At 42.0% G+C, this 20,755-nt stretch overlaps 2 protein-coding genes across 3 annotated transcripts in view; one reads left to right on the top strand and one right to left on the bottom strand.

Annotated features, from left to right (window-relative positions):
• Positions 1-772: 772 nt before the first annotated feature.
• LOC115205564 (transcriptional activator protein Pur-alpha-like) lies at positions 773-6,180 on the top strand. Its single transcript, XM_029771690.1, has 2 exons — positions 773-1,862; positions 5,004-6,180. The coding sequence occupies exon 1, from the start codon at positions 835-837 to the stop codon at positions 1,675-1,677; it is 843 nt and encodes a 280-aa protein (XP_029627550.1). The 5' UTR covers positions 773-834; the 3' UTR covers positions 1,678-1,862; positions 5,004-6,180.
• Positions 6,181-8,485: 2,305 nt separating this feature from the next.
• The window catches only part of LOC115205563 (PH and SEC7 domain-containing protein 2-like), a 52,265-nt gene continuing 39,995 nt past the window's right edge, over positions 8,486-20,755 (bottom strand). Inside the window, exons 12-16 of one of the 2 annotated variants that reach the window (XR_003880638.1) lie at positions 20,430-20,587; positions 19,430-19,574; positions 19,076-19,219; positions 10,161-11,570; positions 8,486-9,117 (exon numbers count right to left, since the gene is read on the bottom strand). Coding sequence is in view for 1 of the 2 variants with exons in the window: in XM_029771689.1 (XP_029627549.1) it covers positions 11,352-11,570; positions 19,076-19,219; positions 19,430-19,574; positions 20,430-20,587 (666 nt within the window). In the remaining variant the exon portion in view is untranslated. Of the gene's footprint in view, positions 11,571-19,075; positions 19,220-19,429; positions 19,575-20,429; positions 20,588-20,755 lie in introns of both variants that reach the window. The other variant, XM_029771689.1, reaches the window with a different exon arrangement.

Raw genomic sequence — 20,755 nt, 5'->3', positions numbered from 1 at the left:
CCCCGCTCTCGCATTCAGAGCGCAAGCCAGATGTCCTTGCTTAAGGTCAGAAAACGTGCGCTGTCCGTGGTGCTGAAACGGCGTCAGGAAGATGATATCAGTTACCGGTAGAGAAGTGATCATACGGTGATTTCTGATCATACTAAGGATATTTGACTGATTTTACCTCATGATTTTACAGATCACATTATATAGACTAAATACTGTTTTCATTATTCCCATCTGTCATCAAATTATATTTCCTTTTGACGCTCTGTTTTCATCCTCAATCAAATCACTCCTTCAACACGTCTGAGTCAATTATCTCATAAAGAGACAAATAAACTGTTATCAGTTAATTAGACTATTAAATCTCATTTTATCCACCATGCTGTACATGTACATCAATAAAATACACATTTATATTGTCTGTCTCTTCTCTGTTCAACACATGGCTGGGCTAGTGTTTCATTGGAGGAATGTGTTAGATGCTACAGATGCAGGCAAAACACCCGTTTCTCTCATGACAGATGATGACCATTTGGGGTATTTTGTGTAATATGAGGATGTTATATTACTAATAGGAAATGGAAATCAGGGACATTATAATGAAGCATTGCATCATCACACATTATGAAGGACTTGTTGAAACGTTACTGAATTATATGCAGCTGCTGCACAGTTTAGGCGCAAACTTGTATATCTTGAACACACCCCTCTCCAAAACTACAGTAGGCTACTTTCATTTCCTTTCTAAAGCGTAGACCTCTCGCGATATCGGCGGAGTGGTTGACGGGTATTCGAGGTTGCAGCAGGCTGAGGGAGACCGTGGAAGGTAAGCAGGGAGGCAGCATCATGGCGGACAGAGACAGTGGCAGTGACCACGGAGGGCTGGCCACAGGCCCCGGCTCGCTGCCCCCGGGCGCGATGGGCGCCGCGGCAAGACTCCAACACGACACAGAGGAGCTCGCATCGAAGCGAGTCGACATCCAGAATAAGCGCTTCTACCTAGATGTGAAGCAGAATGCAAAAGGCCGCTTCCTAAAGATAGCCGAGGTCGGAGCTGGGGGAAACAAGAGCCGCCTCACTCTCTCTATGTCAGTGGCAGTGGAGTTCCGCGACTATCTCGGGGACTTCATCGAACATTACGCCCAACTGGGCCCGAGCAACCCGGACATAGTGCAGGATGAGCCCCGGCGAGCCCTCAAGAGCGAATTTCTAGTGCGAGAGAATCGCAAATATTACATGGATCTGAAAGAGAACCAGAGGGGGCGGTTCCTCAGGATCCGTCAGACCGTTAATCGGGGGCCCGGATTGGGAAGCGCACAAGGCCAGACAATCGCGCTTCCAGCGCAGGGACTTATCGAGTTCCGTGATGCTTTAGCCAAACTCATCGATGATTACGGTATGGATGAGGATCCAGCCGAACTACCCGAGGGCACCTCCTTGACTGTTGACAACAAGCGCTTTTTCTTCGACGTGGGTTCCAACAAGTATGGAGTGTTCATGCGGGTCAGCGAGGTGAAGCCTACCTACCGGAACTCCATCACTGTTCCGTGCAAAGTGTGGTCCAAATTCGGAAACACGTTCTGTAAATATGCCGAGGAGATGAGAAAGATCCAGGAGCGGAGTAGAGAGAAACGGGCCTCCGAACTCCTACCGGAGGGCCAACATGGTGACGACGGGGACGATGATTGACGGATTACCGGCTTGAGCAGAAATAAATAAATAGCAACAAACAGACTTTATAATCAGACTTTTACTATAAAATATAAAGAGAGAATTCCAAGGGAAGCACCCCACACACAACCTTCACAGTCAGATTGGCAGTACTGTCTCTTCGCTCATTGCTGGATATCATCCACTTACCAACCATTTTAACAGTAAGCCGCTGCTATCAATAACTGTTTGAACTGTAAAATATGAACTGTTTCCTACTTGATTTAAATGACAATGAACAGAGTGTTTATTCCTCTAACAAACAAACAAACTGATTTTGCACACGTCCATGCTATTTCGAAAAGGTTTCCAAAGTGCAAATAAAAAAAAATACAAAATAAAAACCGGGGTATAAGCCTACATGGAAATTACGACGATCTCCATGTGAAGAAACATTTGACATCAGCACAAAGATAATATATATAAATTCCTTTACCAAACCAAAATCTGAAATCAGATGTACTTTATTATTATAAGGTACGCAGGAAATAAAAATGAAAGCGCTATCCATTAACGTGTACTGCAGAACGCAACGCACAGGCTGAAAAACAGACACATCTGCCAATATGCCTACACCTCTTTTTAAAAGGCATTTGAGAAAGTAATAGTGTTTTATTTGATCGAAAATGTAGCTATAACTCGTTCCTATCATGTCATAGGCCTTCATTATGGAGTCCTTATAAATGAAGAGGAGAGTCTAAATCCTTCTATAGGCCGAAATGGGCTAAAATCATCTTTACTATTGAATATCTACCCCTTTGCACCATGTCCATTCAAATTTGGACTAATGGTTAGATGAAAAAAGTGCTAACCTAGATATACTAATTATGATTTTGTGAATCAGCTGTATTTAAATCCTAAAATGCCCACGTTTTCTGTGGGCGAGTTTTCTTTTTCGGGGGGGGGGTGCGGAATGGGGTGTAAAAACGAGATGCTCAACCGGTGATGGGAGCGCGAGACGCGTAAAAAAGACGCATCAGCGCGCGGCTACATGCATGCTGAGCCGCGATGGCGCATCCTCTCTGACGTCAGAACAACCTGGTGCCTTATACACTCCACTCGTTTACGTGTTTCACATTGGGGTCGATGTTGATGATATCTCTCTCGACCACTGTATGTTTTCATTGATGAGTACTGTACTGCAGTATGGCTATTGGTCAACACTAACTAGCCAAACCAGAGGCCCTTTTCTGTAGCCTGTCTCCCTCCACAGGTGAGGGGAGCAGATAATGGCCCCTAGAACAGCGACAGCAGCAGCACTTCTAATGTGAGCATGGATAGTCATCAGAGATGTGGCGTTGAGTCTGTCCACCTCTTGCACCATGTAAGATAAGATGGGTTGTAACTGGACATGTACAGTAGTCAGTCAGTGGGGATGAGATGGAGACGGATGATGGATGAATGCCCTAAGAGCCCCTTGTGAGGTTTTTCTGGATGTAGGCCAAAAGGCCAAGGCAGTATCTTTCTATGGTGCTACAGCCCCAATATAATTCAAAGTAGACCGGGCTTGCCGGTCTAATTTGTCACCTTGCGTTATTTGATTTCTCAATGTTACTCTCCACATGATGTTGTCTGAGCAGCAGTCTCCCTCTACACAGGGTGATGACAGACTGTGAGGACATTACATTATAGTGTGCAATATTGTACGTGCCAATCGTGGCATTGTATGTTGTATAGACAAAAAAATATATATATATGTGTTTGATATTTGAAAAGCATGAGGCTGAATTCTGCATTATTATGGAAATGTGAAGTCTTTCTCTGCACTTAAGTGAAAAGATGTCAAACTAGTGTGTGAGATTTCCCATCACTTTCATATACAGTAACCCCCACTGTGTTTCAGTGAGTGTAGGCAAGTTTCTGCTGTTTCTCTTTCCACAGAATCGCTACAGAGACATAGCTACTTCCCCCTCACAAATCAGATAGCTTATCTCATCTTCAAGTCAGTTTTAAAGGCACAGCCCCCCCCCCCCCCTCTGTGTCTTATAATTTAATTGAATAGTATCTTGAAACTTTTGTTTTACTTGGATAAAGTCAGAAGGAGAAAAGTTAAACGAACATTACACAATGTCAACAAATTGACACGATGACAGAGGGGGTTGCCCTGACGATGAAGTGACCAACCATTCTGCCTGGGGTGAAGACGAATCATTCTGACAGTTACCCAGCATCCTTTTCTCTCATTTCAGCAGTAAACAATGCCATAGAGGATTTCTTTAAGCGATGATTAACAATCAGCCAGCTAGGTTAACCATCAGTAGCCGGATTTAGAGTATCACCGGGTGGCTTGGATTAGTTTAGTAGATCTAAACCTACTCTACTGTACTGCCATCAGACCGGCTGGCATGATGTTGAAGACAGACTGAGCAGTAGTAGGTCTGCTACAATTCCACCTGCCATTTGGATTGGGTCGGAGTTACAAGTGTAAGAACGAGGCCTCGAGATGCATGGGTCCCTATGTGGGGCCCCATATAGGGCCCCTATTATATGGCCCTTTACTAGGCCAGCATTAAAGCTACATTGGGTTTCTCTCCTCTTCTGGAGAATATTATATTCCTTAACACTGCCCCAGAATGTCAGAGATCCTTTGCATAGAGTAAAATCCAGTTCATCTGCTTCATTGTGCCCCACACATAAAGCACATTTGAGGCCAGAATTCAGTCACACTACTGCTGTGAAAGACCAAATGCTATTTCTACACAGTACAGGCTTGATTGAATTCAGGCCTTAAATGCGAGACATGGTGACTGGAAATTCAATCCACCTTTTTCAACACACTCTTACTTGCCAATCCTAGACATACTAATTCAAACTCATTCAGCTCACATTTTATGTTTGTATGCCTCGCTCTGTAAAACGCACACATTTTTGAAAAATATTAAACAAAAGTGATAATTTTTTTTGTCAGTTCACAAGGTGCTATTGGGTATGTTCTGGTTCCGGAGTGGAGTGGTTCTGTGTAGTAGATTCTAGAACACACATTATAAAGGTACAGCACAGTGTTGGGGTCAGAACCAACTGCCACGGTCCAGAGTGGATGACTTTACCATGTTGCTCACATTGCACAGTTAATCAATGGGGCACAAAATGGACGCCATGTGTTTTTGTCCGATAATCAAAACCTGTAATGGGTTGATTGAAACTGTGCAGCAGCATGGCTAGTTCAGTTCAGTGTAACATTGGTGGTGGTGATGGTGCTTGTGCAGTCCGCATCAGAGAGAGATGTCTTAGAATTTATGACCTATTAGAGGTGCTTTGTTCTTCTTATTTGTACTTAACAGTGGGAATGTGTCTTTTCTGACCAGTGATCTAAGCAACAGCTGCATGACGATGGTAACAACCTCTATCAGTCCCTTTGGAGGTGTGGTCGTCTGGAATCTCTCCCACTACAATTCCAAAACAGACTTAACTAACTTCCATTCATTCTACCAAGCTGTTTAAAGATCTGTTCATCTGATGTTTGTTTTCTTCAGTTCAACTGATCTAGTTTCAGTGTTCTATTGTCACTATGACGTTTCACTGGGCCTTCAAGTTCAGACCAATCACACACAGAAAAAGTCTATAATATGGGCAAGGCCAATCACAATCTTGTTTGTGAAGCCAACAGTCACATTGACCATTACTAGCTCAGCACGCATTCTGTTTTGCACATACCAATGCAGAGTCCTTCATGTATGCAGACTGTATAGGCTACTGTTATGTACAGGGACGAGACATTGGGAAAAGGGGCTATAAAGTCAATGGGGAGGAAGGGGGTCAATGCACAACGAACATATCCCATGTCACCGTATGGTCTAACTACCCGTTTATCAACCCTATATTATATGTTGTACCTTTCAAAATATTTTATCTGTGGTGTGTGTGTGTGTATATATATATATATATATGGTTTGTTAAATATGATGATCCTTTCAGAAAAATCTAACATACAGTATAAACAGGAAAAGCATATTGCTGTTTTTTTCCCTTTGTATTTTATACTTACAGAAAGCATTGAATAAAATGGAGAAATACTTGCACTTTAGATATATTAAGAAAATACAAAATCTGCATATTATTTTTGATAGGGATCTCACATTCAGAGAGTATAAATTACTTTCCAGGCTTCATGACATTGCTGGACAGAGATGTATCGAGTTCTACTTATTTAAGTATATTTTGTCTGTGTTTCAGAAGGTTTACTAAAGTAAATTGCATGATTAAGTAGTGCTACACCAATATTGTTATTTTTTAGTTGGTAAAAATGTCTGAAAACTGTGATAACAGTCCACATGTCCCATGTATAACTTCTTCTCTCATACATTCTAGAGCAGTTCTTACTGATTTATGGCCTTTCCTGACTATATGACGATGGTGCTTAAGTTGGCTTTGAAAAATCTGCTCATCCTACATCTGGCGTCATCATAACTTGCATCTTACTGTACTTCATTACTTTGTTTATGTACTTTCACTACCTTATTAAATTTATGTTGATGGAAAAAAGTGTGCTGTTTTGTACGTTGTTGTTTTAATGTTGGAAAGCCGTTCGTCTGAAAATGACTAATTGCAATACATCGTCATTCCTCATGCTCGTGTCTATATAGTGTCTGGCTGAGTTCCACAGAAAATATTAATCAGAATGGTCCAAAATAACTTCAATATGGAAGTACTGGTAGTGGCGACAATAGAATACCTGCTTGTGGAGTGTGAAGTTCGCTAGAAGAGACTTTATGCGCTTTCCAACGTGTGGGTGATGGCGATATGTGACAATGGTGCGGTCCATGGTGCTAAAATAGGCCTATTCACATGGAAGGCCAAAAGGTTCAAATCGTCTTACCCGGAACACAATTCTTAACACTTGTAATTATCATTTTTCACTTGGTCAAGAATAGACAGGTTGGCTGACAATGTCGCGAAAAAATTGCACACGCATCAATGGGGCTGGAATCCTTGGTTTATGATTCTGAACTGTCAGATAACTAGCAACAATGACAAGAAACTGTCACGTGGGGTATCATAGTTGGCTGGTTTCAGCTGGGTTTTTATCTTGTTATTGATACCATGTCTTGTTTTGAGGTGTTTTGATCGATTTCATGTCAATGATAATATGGCTAAAATTCGCTAGCTAGCTAACCAATAACTGTAACAATGTATTTGAAAGACAATCAAATAAAATGTTATTTGTCACATGCTTGGTAAACAACCGGTGTATACTAACAGTGAAATGCTCACTTACAGGCCCTTCCCAACAACGCAGAGGAAAAAAAGAGAAATAACAGAAAAGTAATATGAGTCCGAGTTGATGTGCAGGGGTATGAGGTAAATGAGGTATATATGCTGTGTGTACATATAGGTAGGGATAAAGTAACTAGGCAACAGGATAGATAATAAACAGTAACAGCAGCATATGTGGTGAGTAAAAAGAGTTAGGGCAAAAATGTTAAATGCAAATAGTTAAATAGTTAACCAATAGCTACCTGGAACAACTATTTAGCATTCTTATGGCTTGGGGGTAGAAGCTGTTCAGGGTCCTGTTGGTTCCAGACTTGGTGCATCAGTACCACTTGTCATGTGGTATCAGAGAGAACAGTCTATGACTTGGGTGGCTGGAGTCCTTGACAATTTTTAGGGCCTTCTTCTGACACCGCCTGGTATAGAGGTCCTGGATGGCAGGGTGCTCGGCCCCAGTGATGTACTGTGCGATACGCACTACCATCTGTAGTGCCTTGCGGTGATGCAGCCAGTCGAGATGCTCTCAATGGTGCAGCTGTGGAACCTTTTGAGGATTTGAGGGCCCGTGCCAAATGTTTTCAGCTTCCTGAGGGGCAAGAGGCGTTGTCGTGCCTTCTTTAAGACTGTGTTGGTGTGTGTGGATGACTGTTGGTGTTAATTCCTTAGTGATGTGGACACAGAGAAACTTGAAGCTCTCGACCCGCTCCACTACAGCCTTGTCAATATGGATGGGGGTGTGCTTGGCCCTTTGTTTCCTGTAGTCCATGATCAGCTCCTTTGTCTTGCTGACGATGAGGGAGAGGTTGTTGTCCTGGCACCACACTGCCAGGTCACTGACCTCCTCCCTATAGGTTGTTTCATCGTCGTTGGTGATCAGGCTTACCCCCGTCATGTCATCAGCAAACTTGATGATGTTGTTGGAGTCGTGCGTGGCCACAGTCGTGGGTGAATAGGAAGTACAGGAGGGGACTACATAAGCACGCACCCTGAGGAGCCCCCGTGTTGAGGGTCAGTGTGGCGGATGTGTTGTTACTACCCTTACCACCTGTGGGCGGCCCGTCAGGAAGTCCAGGATCCAGTTGCAGAGGGAGGTGTTCAGTCCCAGGGACCTGAGCTTGGAGGGTACTACGGTGTTGAATGCTGAGCCGTAGTCAATGAACAGCATTCTCACATAGGTGTTCCTCTTGTCAGGGTGTTATAGGGCAGTGTGGAGTGCAATAGAGATAGCGTCATTTGTGAATCTATTGGGGCAGTATGAGAATTGGAGTGGGTCCAGGGTGTCTGGGATGATGGTGTTCATGTGAGCCATGACCAGCCTTTCATAGTATTTCATGGCTACAGATGTGAGTGCTACCTTGACAACAACTGCTCATTGTGTCCACGATGTGGATGTGATGTGTATTAGTAATAAATTGTGAACTAGCTATGCATGCAAGTCGCCAATATTCTTTAACTCAAACTGAAAGACAACATTTTCCACATTATTTCCTTGCCTGCATTACATTTCTCTTATAGAAACATAGTGCTGAGGCAATATCTCTAGATAAAGAATTTATAATAAAAACATCACCACCAATTTCTATTATATATAAAAGATGACTTTATGAAGCCTTGACAATAATAACTAGTAAAGATGTATTTCACTTTAAACTGCCCAAAACAAACAGAACAACTATATAACATTTCCATTTTTTTTACAACAAAGTGCCCTAGCTTCCTTAGTTAAAACAAAAAAAATACATACTAATATTTTAGACAGGGCCAGCAAAGTAAAAAACCTCACATTTCTATATTACAACAGCACTGCTCTACCCTAAAACATAGGGAAAACAATGGTTAGTTAGCACAACAGCCAAAGTGACAAGGTCGGTCCTCAGAGTAAGAAAGACATAACTAATAATGTATAAAATGGCAGTTCTGATTCCGAATTCCACTTCAGTAAACAGAACTAAGGATCAATGATCCAGTCTCATCACTGTGGAATAGAAAAACACAGGATCTATATAGCCCGTGTCTGGTCTGACCGTGCACATTTTCCGTACCGCTTTAGTGTACGTAAGAATTAGGGACACTATCCTATCTGAAGTCCAGTCAGGAGAGGGGGAAGGGAGAAAGAGAAAGGGATGAGTTTCAAAGATCAATGAAGAATAATGTAGTCCAGCAGAACCACTGCCTTCCTTCCTCCCTCCATATTTACGTGGTTCCTTCCTGGAGAGAGAGAGAGCTGGGTTAGTCTCCTGTCTCTGGTCTCCGATATGAATATGATTCTACACCACGTGTAACGCTGTGTTCTGTTCACCACTTCCTCTACTTCCTCTGCTGCTAACCACTTCATCTACTTCCTCTTCTGCTCACCACTTCCTCTTCCTCCTCTGCTGCTCACCACTTCATCTACTTCCTCTTCTGCTCACCACTTCCTCTTCCTCCTCTGCTGCTCACCACTTCCTCTACTTCCTCTTCTGCTCACCACTTCCTCTTCCTCCTCTGCTGCTCACCACTTTCTCTACTTCCTCTGCTGCTCACCACTTCCTCTACTTCCTCTTCTGCTCACCACTTTCTCTACTTCCTCTGCTGCTCACCACTTCCTCTACTTCCTCTTCTGCTCACCACTTCCTCTACTTCCTCTGCTGCTAACCACTTCATCTACTTCCTCTTCTGCTCACCACTTCCTCTTCCTCCTCTGCTGCTCACCACTTTCTCTACTTCCTCTGCTGCTCACCACTTCCTCTACTTCCTCTTCTGCTCACCACTTCCTCTACTTCCTCTGCTGCTCACCACTTCCTCTACTTCCTCTTCTGCTCACCACTTTCTCTACTTCCTCTGCTGCTCACCACTTCCTCTACTTCCTCTTCTGCTCACCACTTCCTCTACTTCCTCTGCTGCTAACCACTTCATCTACTTCCTCTTCTGCTCACCACTTCCTCTTCCTCCTCTGCTCCTCACCACTTTCTCTACTTCCTCTGCTGCTCACCACTTCCTCTACTTCCTCTTCTGCTCACCACTTCCTCTTCCTCCTCTGCTGCTCACCACTTTCTCTACTTCCTCTGCTGCTCACCACTTCCTCTACTTCCTCTGCTGCTCACCACTTTCTCTACTTCCTCTGCTGCTCACCACTTCCTCTTCCTCCTCTGCTGCTCACCACTTTCTCTACTTCCTCTGCTGCTCACCACTTCCTCTACTTCCTCTTCTGCTCACCACTTTCTCTACTTCCTCTGCTGCTCACCACTTCCTCTACTTTCTCTGCTGCTCACCACTTCTGCTACTTCCTCTGCTGCTCAGCCTGTGCAGTCCTTCTGCTTTGTCTTTCAGTCTTTTATTGTTTTATCTGCACTCTGATGATGATATGACAGGAAGATGAGCTAGCTCCAACTCAGGGAGAGGCGTCTTCTCTTCTTCTGCATCAAAGAATAACAACACAGAACACAGATCCTTTACCGTTAGACCTGCTTCCTTTAACCCTGAACCCCTCGTCCACTGGCCATCGCTCAACTTCAAACCCACAACTATGCAGGCTCACACACACACACACACACACACACACACACACACACACACACACACACACACACACACACACACACACACACACACACACACACACACTAATTAATCAAAATGTTCAATTCAACAACACATCTCACTTTTTCCCTTAAACTGTTACTCCTCATACTCAGTAAAATTCCTCCATCCCAGCTTCCACTCAGCATAACAGCAGTACAGGTGTCCAGACAGTAACATAGAACTAAGGGTTATACGACATGGCACAGTGCTTTCATTTAGTCTGATATCATATATGAAGCTCAGGTTCAAGTGGAATAAGAAATCTACAATAAATAAATACATATCAATAATAAATAGTCTACACAGCAAGGTGATCATCATAACAGTTCTGAGAGTCTGAGTAAGTGTTGTTCATCATCATAAGGCTCTCATAGAGTAGGTGTGTTACATAGGCCTGCTCAGTAGGCCTGTTCAGATACACTGAGTCTCCATGCTCTATATGGTCCAGAGAAACCTGTTGAAGGCTCAGGTGAGAGAGACTACTTGATGCTACTGTGCCCCTCCACCCTGAAATCCACCATCCACCTCCTCAAACCAAAACACTCCACACTTCCTTATGATGTCACTTCCTTTATGCAGGTAAGTCCTCTCTCCCCTTTCATCCTTTTTTCCACATCTTCGTGTTCTCTGTTATAAGTGTTCTTATAAGCACTTGTAAGCACTGTCAGAGACAATTAGCTGTTGGTTAAATAACACCAGTAATACTGTATAGCTGGAACAATTATTACCGCTTTACTGTGCAATGAAATAGGAAGGAGGGAGGATTTGGGGGAGTTGGTTGGATATGAGTCCAGTGCTTAGGCATTTAGGGGGGTGAGCCCTTTGGCTCAGAGGACAGTTACAGGGGGGTGCATGATGATGTTTTTAAGGGGGGTCTCCTCTCAACTTCGCTGGCCCGGGGCAGTGCGTCCAGAGGCCCTGCCGTTGAGACTGTGCTGGCTGATGGAAGGAGAGGACTGGGTCTTCCGGAGGTAGCCCTCGCGCCCCCCTCGGCCCTCCCCGATCCCACTCATCACGCTAGCCTCTATCTTCTCCAGGTCGTCTGTCTCTGCCCTCATCTTGGCCTGGAGCAGGTTGATATACGTCTCGTACCGACTCTTCTGCAATGGAGAGAGACGGGGAATGAAGATGATGTGACTATAAATGTGCGTATATCACACATATGGCTCATTTAACACATAGCTATTACTCAATGCTCCCCTACAGAGAGAAAGAGGATGAATGTCAAATTAACTCATGGTGGGGGAAAAACACAGAGAAAGGGAATATAGGGCATTGATATTGTGATTCTGTCACAACTATAACACAACAACAGCACATCTATTTGAGATTTACCCAGACCTACGCACAGAGAAACAGTTACACACAGAGAGAGAGAGAGAGAGAGAGAGAGAGAGGAGAGAGAGAAAGAGAGCGATGATATTAATTAACAATAATTTTGATCCGAATGTGCAAATTGTCCAAACTGATCCGCAAGGTAGATGGACTATTTAAAAATGGTTATTGGACCATAAACAGATTTGGCTCATTAATATACTATACGGTCCAAATAATGATGATCCACGCTTCTTTGAAAATACATAGAATAATTTATCAAGCTACAAACAATAGAAGACTATTATTATGGTGGGAGATTATAATACATTTTAAATACCTCAATGGACCGTAAAGGAAATCACACTCCAAACTATCACCCTCATGTACTTAAGGAAATCACACTCCAAACTATCACCCTCGTGTACTTAAGGAAATCACACTTCAAACAATCACCCTCATGTACTTAAGGAAATCACACTCCAAACAATCACCCTCATGCACTTAAGGAAATCACACTCCAAACAATCACGCTCATGCACTTAAGGAAATCACACTCCAAACAATCACCCTCATGCACTTAAGGAAATCACACTCCAAACAATCACCCTCATGCACTTAAGGAAATCACACTCCAAACAATCACCCTCATGTACTTAAGGAAATCATGAATGTCATGGATATATTGGAATTAGTGGATATATGGAGGCTTAAATATCCTGACCTAGTGAGATATACATGGCGGAGGCTCAATCAAGCTTGGCGTTTTGACTACTTTCTTATGTCATTCTCACTGGGACCAAAAGTTTAAAAAGTGTTGATAGGGGACAGAATGTGGTAGGACCATCAGATAATTGTCATATACATTACTCTTAAAGAATTTCCCTGTGGGAGAGGATATTGGAAATGTAATCAAAGCCTATTGGATGATAACTTGTTTTTAACTAGGACAGAATAATTTATAACTGACTTTTTCCGATATAACATAGGTACAGCAGATGCCCTTATTGTGTGGGACACTTTTAAATGTGCCTTTAGAAGCCATGCAATTCAATACTCATCTATAAAACAAAAGCAATTTAGGTCAAAAGAGTCCATATTAACAAAGGAAATTGAAGGAGTAACAGTACAGTTAGATAACAATAAAAACTGTGCCATGGAGGCTCAGAATAAGTTAGAGGGGAAAGAAATTGAGGAACTTAGTCAAGAAAGATCCAGTGTAATATATTATAAAAATAAATCCAACTGGATGGAATATGTGGGAAAAAAGCACCAAATTATTTTTTAATCTCCAACATAGAAATGCTACCAAAAATGATTTCCTGAAACTTCTTACAAATGATGGAGTCACTCATGATTCACCAAACTATATTTTGAAATAGGAAGCAAAGTACTTTAAGCACGTGTTTTCGTTTCAGTCTCCTGCATCTCCACTAACCGAAATGAATTGTACAGAAAGACTCATGTGAAGGCCAAATTAAAGAGGAGGAACTTCTTGATGCAATTAAAGCCAGGAAAACATCAGGGCTGGATGGCATATAGGAACGTTATTAGCATGTTTTAACCACTCCTATAAAAATGGTAGATTATCAGATACTTAACAAAAAGGTCTCATTTCATTAATACTGAAACAGGACCCAAGTGGTACCTATAAAGATCCAGTCTATTTAATTGGAGGCCCCTTACACTTCAAGGTTGTGATGCAAAAATTCTGGCAAAATGCTTAGCGCATAGAATTAAAAAGGTATTGTCGGATATAATTCATCCTAATCAGACAGGTTTTTTACATGGACGATACATTGGAGATAATATAAGACAAGTGCTGGAAACAATAGACCACTATGACAAATCTGGGAAATCAGGCCTGGTGTTCATAGCTGACTTTGAAAAGGCTTTTGATAAAGTATGACTCATTTGATTCATTTATAAATTCCTGGAATATTTCAATTTAGGAGAATCTCTTATAAAATGGGTTAAAGTTATGTATAGTAACCCTAGGTGTAAAATAGTAAATAATGGCGACATCTCTGAAAGTATTAAACTGCCAAGAGGAGTTAAACAAGCTTGCCCGCTACCGGCATATCTATTTATTATGGCCATAGAAATATTAGCTATTAAAACCAGATCTAACAATAATATCAAGTAATAGAAATCCAGGGCTTAAAAACAAAGGTGTCATTGTACACTGATGATTCATGTTTTCTTTTAAATCCACAACTAGATTCCCTCCACAGCCTCATGGAGGATCTAGATACTTTTTCTAACCTCTCTGGATTAAAACCTAATTATGATAAGTGTACTATACATTGTATCACAACATTTAAACTTTTACATTACCATGTAGTTTACCAATAAAATGGTCTGACGGGGATGTGGACATACTCGGTATACATATCCCGAAAGAAAGGAATTATCTCTCTACAATACATTATAATAGAAAGTTAGCAATAGATAAGATATTGCTACCATGGAAAGGAAAATACCTGTATATTTGTGGAAAAATCAACGTGATTAACTCTTTCGTCCCAGTTTACTTATTTGCTTATGGCCTTGTCTACACCTAGCGACCTGCTTTTTAAATTATATAAGCAAAAAATATTCCATTTAATTTCGAACGGCAAGCCAGACAAAATTAAAAGGGCTTATTTATATGATGAATATGAATTCGGAGGGCAGAAATTATTAAATAATAAAGCATTAGACCTCTCACTAAAGGCTTCAGTCATACAAAAGTTATTCTTAAATCCAAACTGGTTCTCTAGCAGATTAGTAAGAATGTCCCTTGTTCAAGAATGGCCCTTTTCTCTTTATTTAGATTAGAACGTCTCACTTTCGGTTATTTGAAAATGAAATCATCTCTAAAATATTGCTATTTTTACAAGCCATAGAAAGTTGGTTGCAATTTCAGTTTAATCCACCAGAAAATACAGAACAAATAATACAACAAATATTGTGGTTAAACTCAAATATACTAATTGATAAAAAAAACATTATTTTGGGAAAAAATGCTTAAAAAGGGTATCATCTTTGTAAATTATATCATAAATAGGACTGGTGGAGTTAGGTCACACATGCAGCTAACAAAAATATATGGAAACGTCTGCTCTACCCAAAATTACAACCAAACTAACTGAAACATTACTGAAAAAATGGAAGAGGCAAGTGGAAGGGGGAGAAAAGTAAGGAACTTGTCTGTCGGCCCTGCATTAAAGACCAAAATTGGTTAAAAAAATAGTGATGAAAAAGTATACCAGTTTCATTTAAGGTCCAAAAAATGGACAGCTATGCCATACAGACTGCAAAATATTTGGGAAGAGATTTTCGATGTACCGATTTCATGGCACATGGTTTATGAGCTCATACACAAAACGACGGCGGATTGAAAACTTAAAATGTTTCTATTTAAATGATTATACAAAATTCTTGCAACCAATAGAATGTTATATGTATGGAGGATATAACCATCCCAGCTCTGTAGATTTTGCTGAGAAGAGATAGAATCATTAGATTCTTTGTTTTGGTACTGTCCATATGTAGCTTGTTTTTGGTCACAGGTTCAGGAATGGCTGAAGGATTGCAACATTTACCTGGTGTTACGTTCTGACCTGTAAAGGTGTTATTTGTTAGTGTTTAGTTTGGTCAGGACGTGGCAGGGGGTATTTGTTTTATGTGGTTCAGGGTGGTTGTGTGTATGTGTCCATGTAGAAGAGGGGTATTTGATTTATTAGTCCAGGGTTTTGGTTATTGTTCTATGTTAGTTTATTTCTATGTTCTGTCTAGTCATTTGTATTTCTATGTTTAGTCAATTGGTGTTGGGGCCTTCAGTTGGAGGCAGCTGTCATCGTTGCCTCTGATTGAAGGTCCTATAATTAGGGGTGTGTTTGTATTGTGGATTGTGGGTAGTTGTGTTCTGTTTTGTGCTTGTCACCTGACAGAACTGTTAGTGTCGTTTCTGGTAATTGTATACGTGTTTCATTTTGTTTCACCTTCTTCAATATTAAAAAAAGAAGATGAGTATACACTTCCCTGTTGCGTCTTGGTCCTCCACACACGACAATCGTTACACCTGGATCTAACTCTGCAAATAGCACTGCTGGGTGATTTGAAAAGTCAAAGTGAATCGATCTATAATACAGTAATACCTTTAGCAAAAATGTTTATCTATAACTTACAATCTGTAGAAACTATGAGAATAGAAAGGTCGGGGAACTTTTGTGAAACATCACAGCAAATTTGAAAAATATATGGCAAATAGAAATCAGAACTGGATGGCCTTCAGAGATACAGTAAATTGGAAGGGTTGAGGTTAGCTGAAGGATGGGACTATATTATGTAGAAGCCTAAATGTTGTTATCCATTAGTTTACTCCAATTAGGGGAGGGGTGTTAGGTTTAGGGGAAAATATATGAAAAAATATAAATATACACAGTACCAGTCAAATGTTTAGACATACCTACTCATTCAAGGGTTTTTCTTTATTTTTACTATTTTCTACATTGTAGAATAATAGTGAAGACATCAAAACTATGAAATAACACATATGGAATCATGTACTGAAATAACACAATTATTTTTAAACAAATTAAAATATATTTTATATTTTGGATTCTTCAAAGTAGCCACCCTTTGCCTTGATGACAGCTTTGCACACTCTTGGCATTCTCTCAACCAGCTTCACCTGGAATGCTTTTCCAACAGTCTTGAAGGAGTTCCCACACATGCTTAATACTTGTTGGCTGCTTTTCCTTCACTCTGCAGTCCAACTCATCCCAAACCATCTCAATTGGGTTGAGGTCAGGTGATTGTGGAGGCCAGGTCATCTGATGCAGCACTCCATCACTCTCCTTCTTGGTCAAATAGCCCTCACACAGCCTGTAGGTGTGTTGGGTCATTGTCCTGTTGAAACAAATGATAGTCCCACGAAGCACAAACCAGATTTTTTATTTTTATTTATTTAACTAGGCAAGTCAGTTAAGAACAAATTCTTATTTTCAATGACAGCCTAGGAACAGTGGGTTAACTGCCTTGTTCATGGGCAGAGCGACAGTTTTTGTTTTACCTTGTCAGCTCGGGGATTGCGATCTTGCAACCTTTCGGTTACAAGTCCAATGCTCTAACCACTAGGCTACCTGCCGCCCCCAGATGGGATGGCGTATTGCTACAAAATGCTGTGGTAGCCATGCTGGTTAAGAGTGCCTTGAGTTCTAAACAAATCACAGACAGTGTCACCAGCAAAGCACCCACACACCATCACATCTCCTCCTCCATGCTTCACGGTGGGAACCACACATGTGGAGATCATCCGTTCACCAACTCTGAGTCTCACAAAGACATGGCGGTTGGAACCAAAAATCTCAAATTTGGACGCATCAGACCATAGGACATATTTCCACCGGTCTAAAGTCCATTGCTCTTGTTTCTTGGCCCAAGCAAGTCTCTTCTTCTTATTGGTGTCCTTTAGTAGTGGTTTCTTTGCAGCAATTCGACCATGAAGGCCTGATTCACGCAGTCTCCTCTGAACAGTTGATGTTGAGATGTGTCTGTTACTTGAACCCTGTGAAGCATTCATTTGGGCTGCAATTTCTGAGACGGGTAACTCTAATGAACTTATCCTCTACAGCAGAGGTAACTCTGGGTCTTCCTTTCCTGTGTCGGTCCTCATGAGAGTCAGTTTCATCATAGCGCTTGATGGTTTTTGCGACTGCACTTGAAGAAACTTTCAAAGTTCTTGAAATGTTCCATATTGACTGAGCTTCATGTCTTAAAGTAATGATGGACTGTTATTTGAGCTGTTCTTTCCATAATATGGACTTGATCTTTTACCAAATAGAGCTATCTTCTGTTTACCAACCCAACCTTGTCACAACACAACTGATTGGCTCAAACGAATTAAGAAGAAAATAAATTCCACAAATTAACAAGGCACACCTGTTAATTGAAATGCATTCCAGGTGACAATCTCATGAAGCTGGTTGAGATAATGCCTAGAGTGTGCAAAGCTGTCAACAAGGCAAAGGGTGGTTACTTTGAACAATCTAAAATCTAAAATATATTTTGATTTGTTTAACACTTTTTTGGTTCTGTCAAAGGCGTCGTAAGGGACCAAGGCACAGCGGGTAAAGTGCTCATCTTCTTACTTTATTTAGAGAGAACACTCAAACAAAATAAACAAACGACCAAACAGTCCCGTAAGGCACATGGACTATACCGAAAACAACCACCCACAAACCCAAAGGAAAAAAGGGCTGCCTAAGTATGGCTTCCAATCAGAGACAACGAAAGACACCTGCCTCTGATTGGAAACCATACTCGGCCACACATAAAAACAAACCTAGAAAATGAAAACTAGAACAAATCCCCTCTAAACAAACCAACCCCAAAACACACAAAAACAACACCCCCTGCCATGCCCTGACCATACTACAATGATAAATGACCCCTTTACTGGTCAGGACGTGACAGGTTACTACATGAGTCCATATGTGTTATTTCATAGTTTTGATGTCTTCACTATTATTCTACATTGTAGAAAATAGTAAAAATAAAGAAAAACCTGGATTGAGTAGGTGTGTCCAAACGTTTGACTGGTGCTGTATATATATATATGGGGATTGGAAATGATGCGGACAATTACATTTGTATTTGTATTTATCTTACTTAACCTTTATTTAACTAGGTAAGTCAGTTAAGAACACATTCTTATTTACAATGACGGCCTACACCGGCCAAACCCTAATTCGGACGACGCTGGGCCAATTGTGCGCTGCCCTATGGGACTCCCAATCACAGCCGGTTGTGATACAGCCTGGAATTAAACCAGGGTCTGTAGTGACGCCTTTGGCACTGAGATGCAGTGCCTTAGACCACTGTTCCACTCGGGAGCCCCATTGATAGAAGCCACAATCTATTTGCAATATTAAAGCTGATCTACCCCCCTAAAAGAGAGAGAGAGAAAGAAAGAGATGCAATATTTCTCCTTTAAGACAAACTACACCACATTGTGCAAAATGATGTAGGCCAATATCTATCTATCTATCTATCTATCTATCTATCTATCTATCTATCTATCTATCTATCTATCTATCTATCTATCTATCTATCTATCTATCTATCTATCTATCTATCTATCTATCTATCTATCTATCTATCTATCTATCTATCTATCTATCATCTATCTATCTATCTATCTATCTATCTATCTATCTATCTATCTATCTATCTATCTATCTTCCTGGCTGCCTGCCTGCCTGCCTGCCTGCCTGCCTGCCTAGCTGTCTGCTGTGTCTCTTACCTCATATATGAGGTAGTGCTCTTTGATTCGGTACTCCTCCCACTCTCTGCTCTTGGGAGAAGGCGAGGGCGGACTCTTCCTGTGTTCCTCCACCTCCATACTCATCTGCTTCAGCTTCCCCTCGTGAAACTGCAGCTGCTCCTCCTGCACCAATCACAGCAACCCATTAACCAGCAATAACAGCCAATCAAATACCACAATCAATCTAGGGTGCACTATCAAACTACGCTATATTTGTGGCTGTGTGTGTACCAAATGTGTGTGAGAGAGTGTGTGCTTGCATTGTCAATGTATGTGATTGATTGAACACACACACGTAAGTTAATGTGTATGTGTGTGTGTGTGCGTGTGTACCTGGTTTAGCCGGGTAGAAGAGGAGGGCAGTAGAGGTCTACAGAACGTCTTCATGGAGCCGATGGCAGCAGGAAAGGCCGGGGCAGAGAACAGAGCTGCTACCAGGTTAATACGAAATATCCATGACATCATCTCCTCCTCACTCCTACAGAGAGAGAGAGGGAGAGAGAGAGGGAGAGGGAGAGGGAGAGAGGGAGAGGGGGAGGGAGGAAGGAATCGAGAGAAGGAGAGAGAGGGAGAGCGAGCGAGAGAGAGAGAGAGAGACAGGGGGGAAAGATAGACGTGTCTGTGTGAGCTCAGTTGGTAGAGCAGGACACTTTTAGTGCCAGGATAGTGGGTTCGATTCCTGGGACCACCCGTACGTAAAATGTGTGCATGCATGACATTATTATTATTGTAATATGAGAGAGAGTATGCCACAATTTGTGACAAAATAATATTTGACTAATAATGTTAATAATATTTGTCTAATAATAACGCCACATTTCTGTACATCATGAAAGTCAGTTATCATTGTGTGACAAAATAACAATGTGCATTAGCGGACACAAAGCTGGTTCACATGATCAGGCCTCCCCTACAGGCCAGAGTAGCAGAGGACCTACGGTGCCTGCAGCAGGAACACTCTCCAGTCAGAGAGAGAGAACAGGTCTACCCTACAGGCCAGAGTAGCAGAGGACCTACGGTGCCTGCAGTAGGAACACTCTCCAGTCAGAGAGAGAGAACAGGTCTACCCTACAGGCCAGAGTAGCAGAGGACCTACGGTGCCTGCAGCAGGAACACTCTCCAGTCAGAGAGAGAGAACAGGTCTACCCTACAGGCCAGAGTAGCAGAGGACCTACGGTGCCTGCAGCAGGAACACTCTCCAGTCAGAGAGAGAGAACAGGTCTACCCTACAGGCCAGAGTAGCAGAGGACCTACGGTGCCTGCAGCAGGAACACTCTCCAGTCAGAGAGAGAGAACAGGTCTACCCTACAGGCCAGAGTAGCAGAGGACCTACGGTGCCTGCAGCAGGAACACTCTCCAGTCAGAGGTCTTTAGTTTGAGGACGTTGGGTCTCTTGCTGTAGTCTGTAGCGCGGGTGGCTAACGCATGGTGGATACGCACAGCGTTCTTCAGGTCCCCCTCACACAGCTCTGCATCAGCCTTATACTCATCCTGTCAACAGGGGGAGACACACAAATATAACATCGTCAGAGAGCTCCTACTACTGTGTGTGTGTGTGTGTGTGTGTGTGTGTGTGGGGGGGGGGGGGGGGGGGGCGGGGGCAGAGAGAGTCACACACACATGCAGCTGAGCTACCACTGCTGCATCCCCTTGTCACCA

The sequence above is a fragment of the Salmo trutta genome, chromosome 13 (assembly GCF_901001165.1).
Source record: "Salmo trutta chromosome 13, fSalTru1.1, whole genome shotgun sequence".
NCBI lineage: Eukaryota > Metazoa > Chordata > Actinopteri > Salmoniformes > Salmonidae > Salmo > Salmo trutta.
Note: the sequence above shows the minus strand (reverse complement) of the source record. Positions and strands in the feature narration are given on the sequence as shown.

What these genes read in the sequence shown, in the direction of transcription:
- LOC115205564 (XM_029771690.1), top strand. Translation starts at nt 835, where the DNA reads ATGGCGGACAGAGACAGTGGCAGTGACCACGGAGGGCTGGCCACAGGC.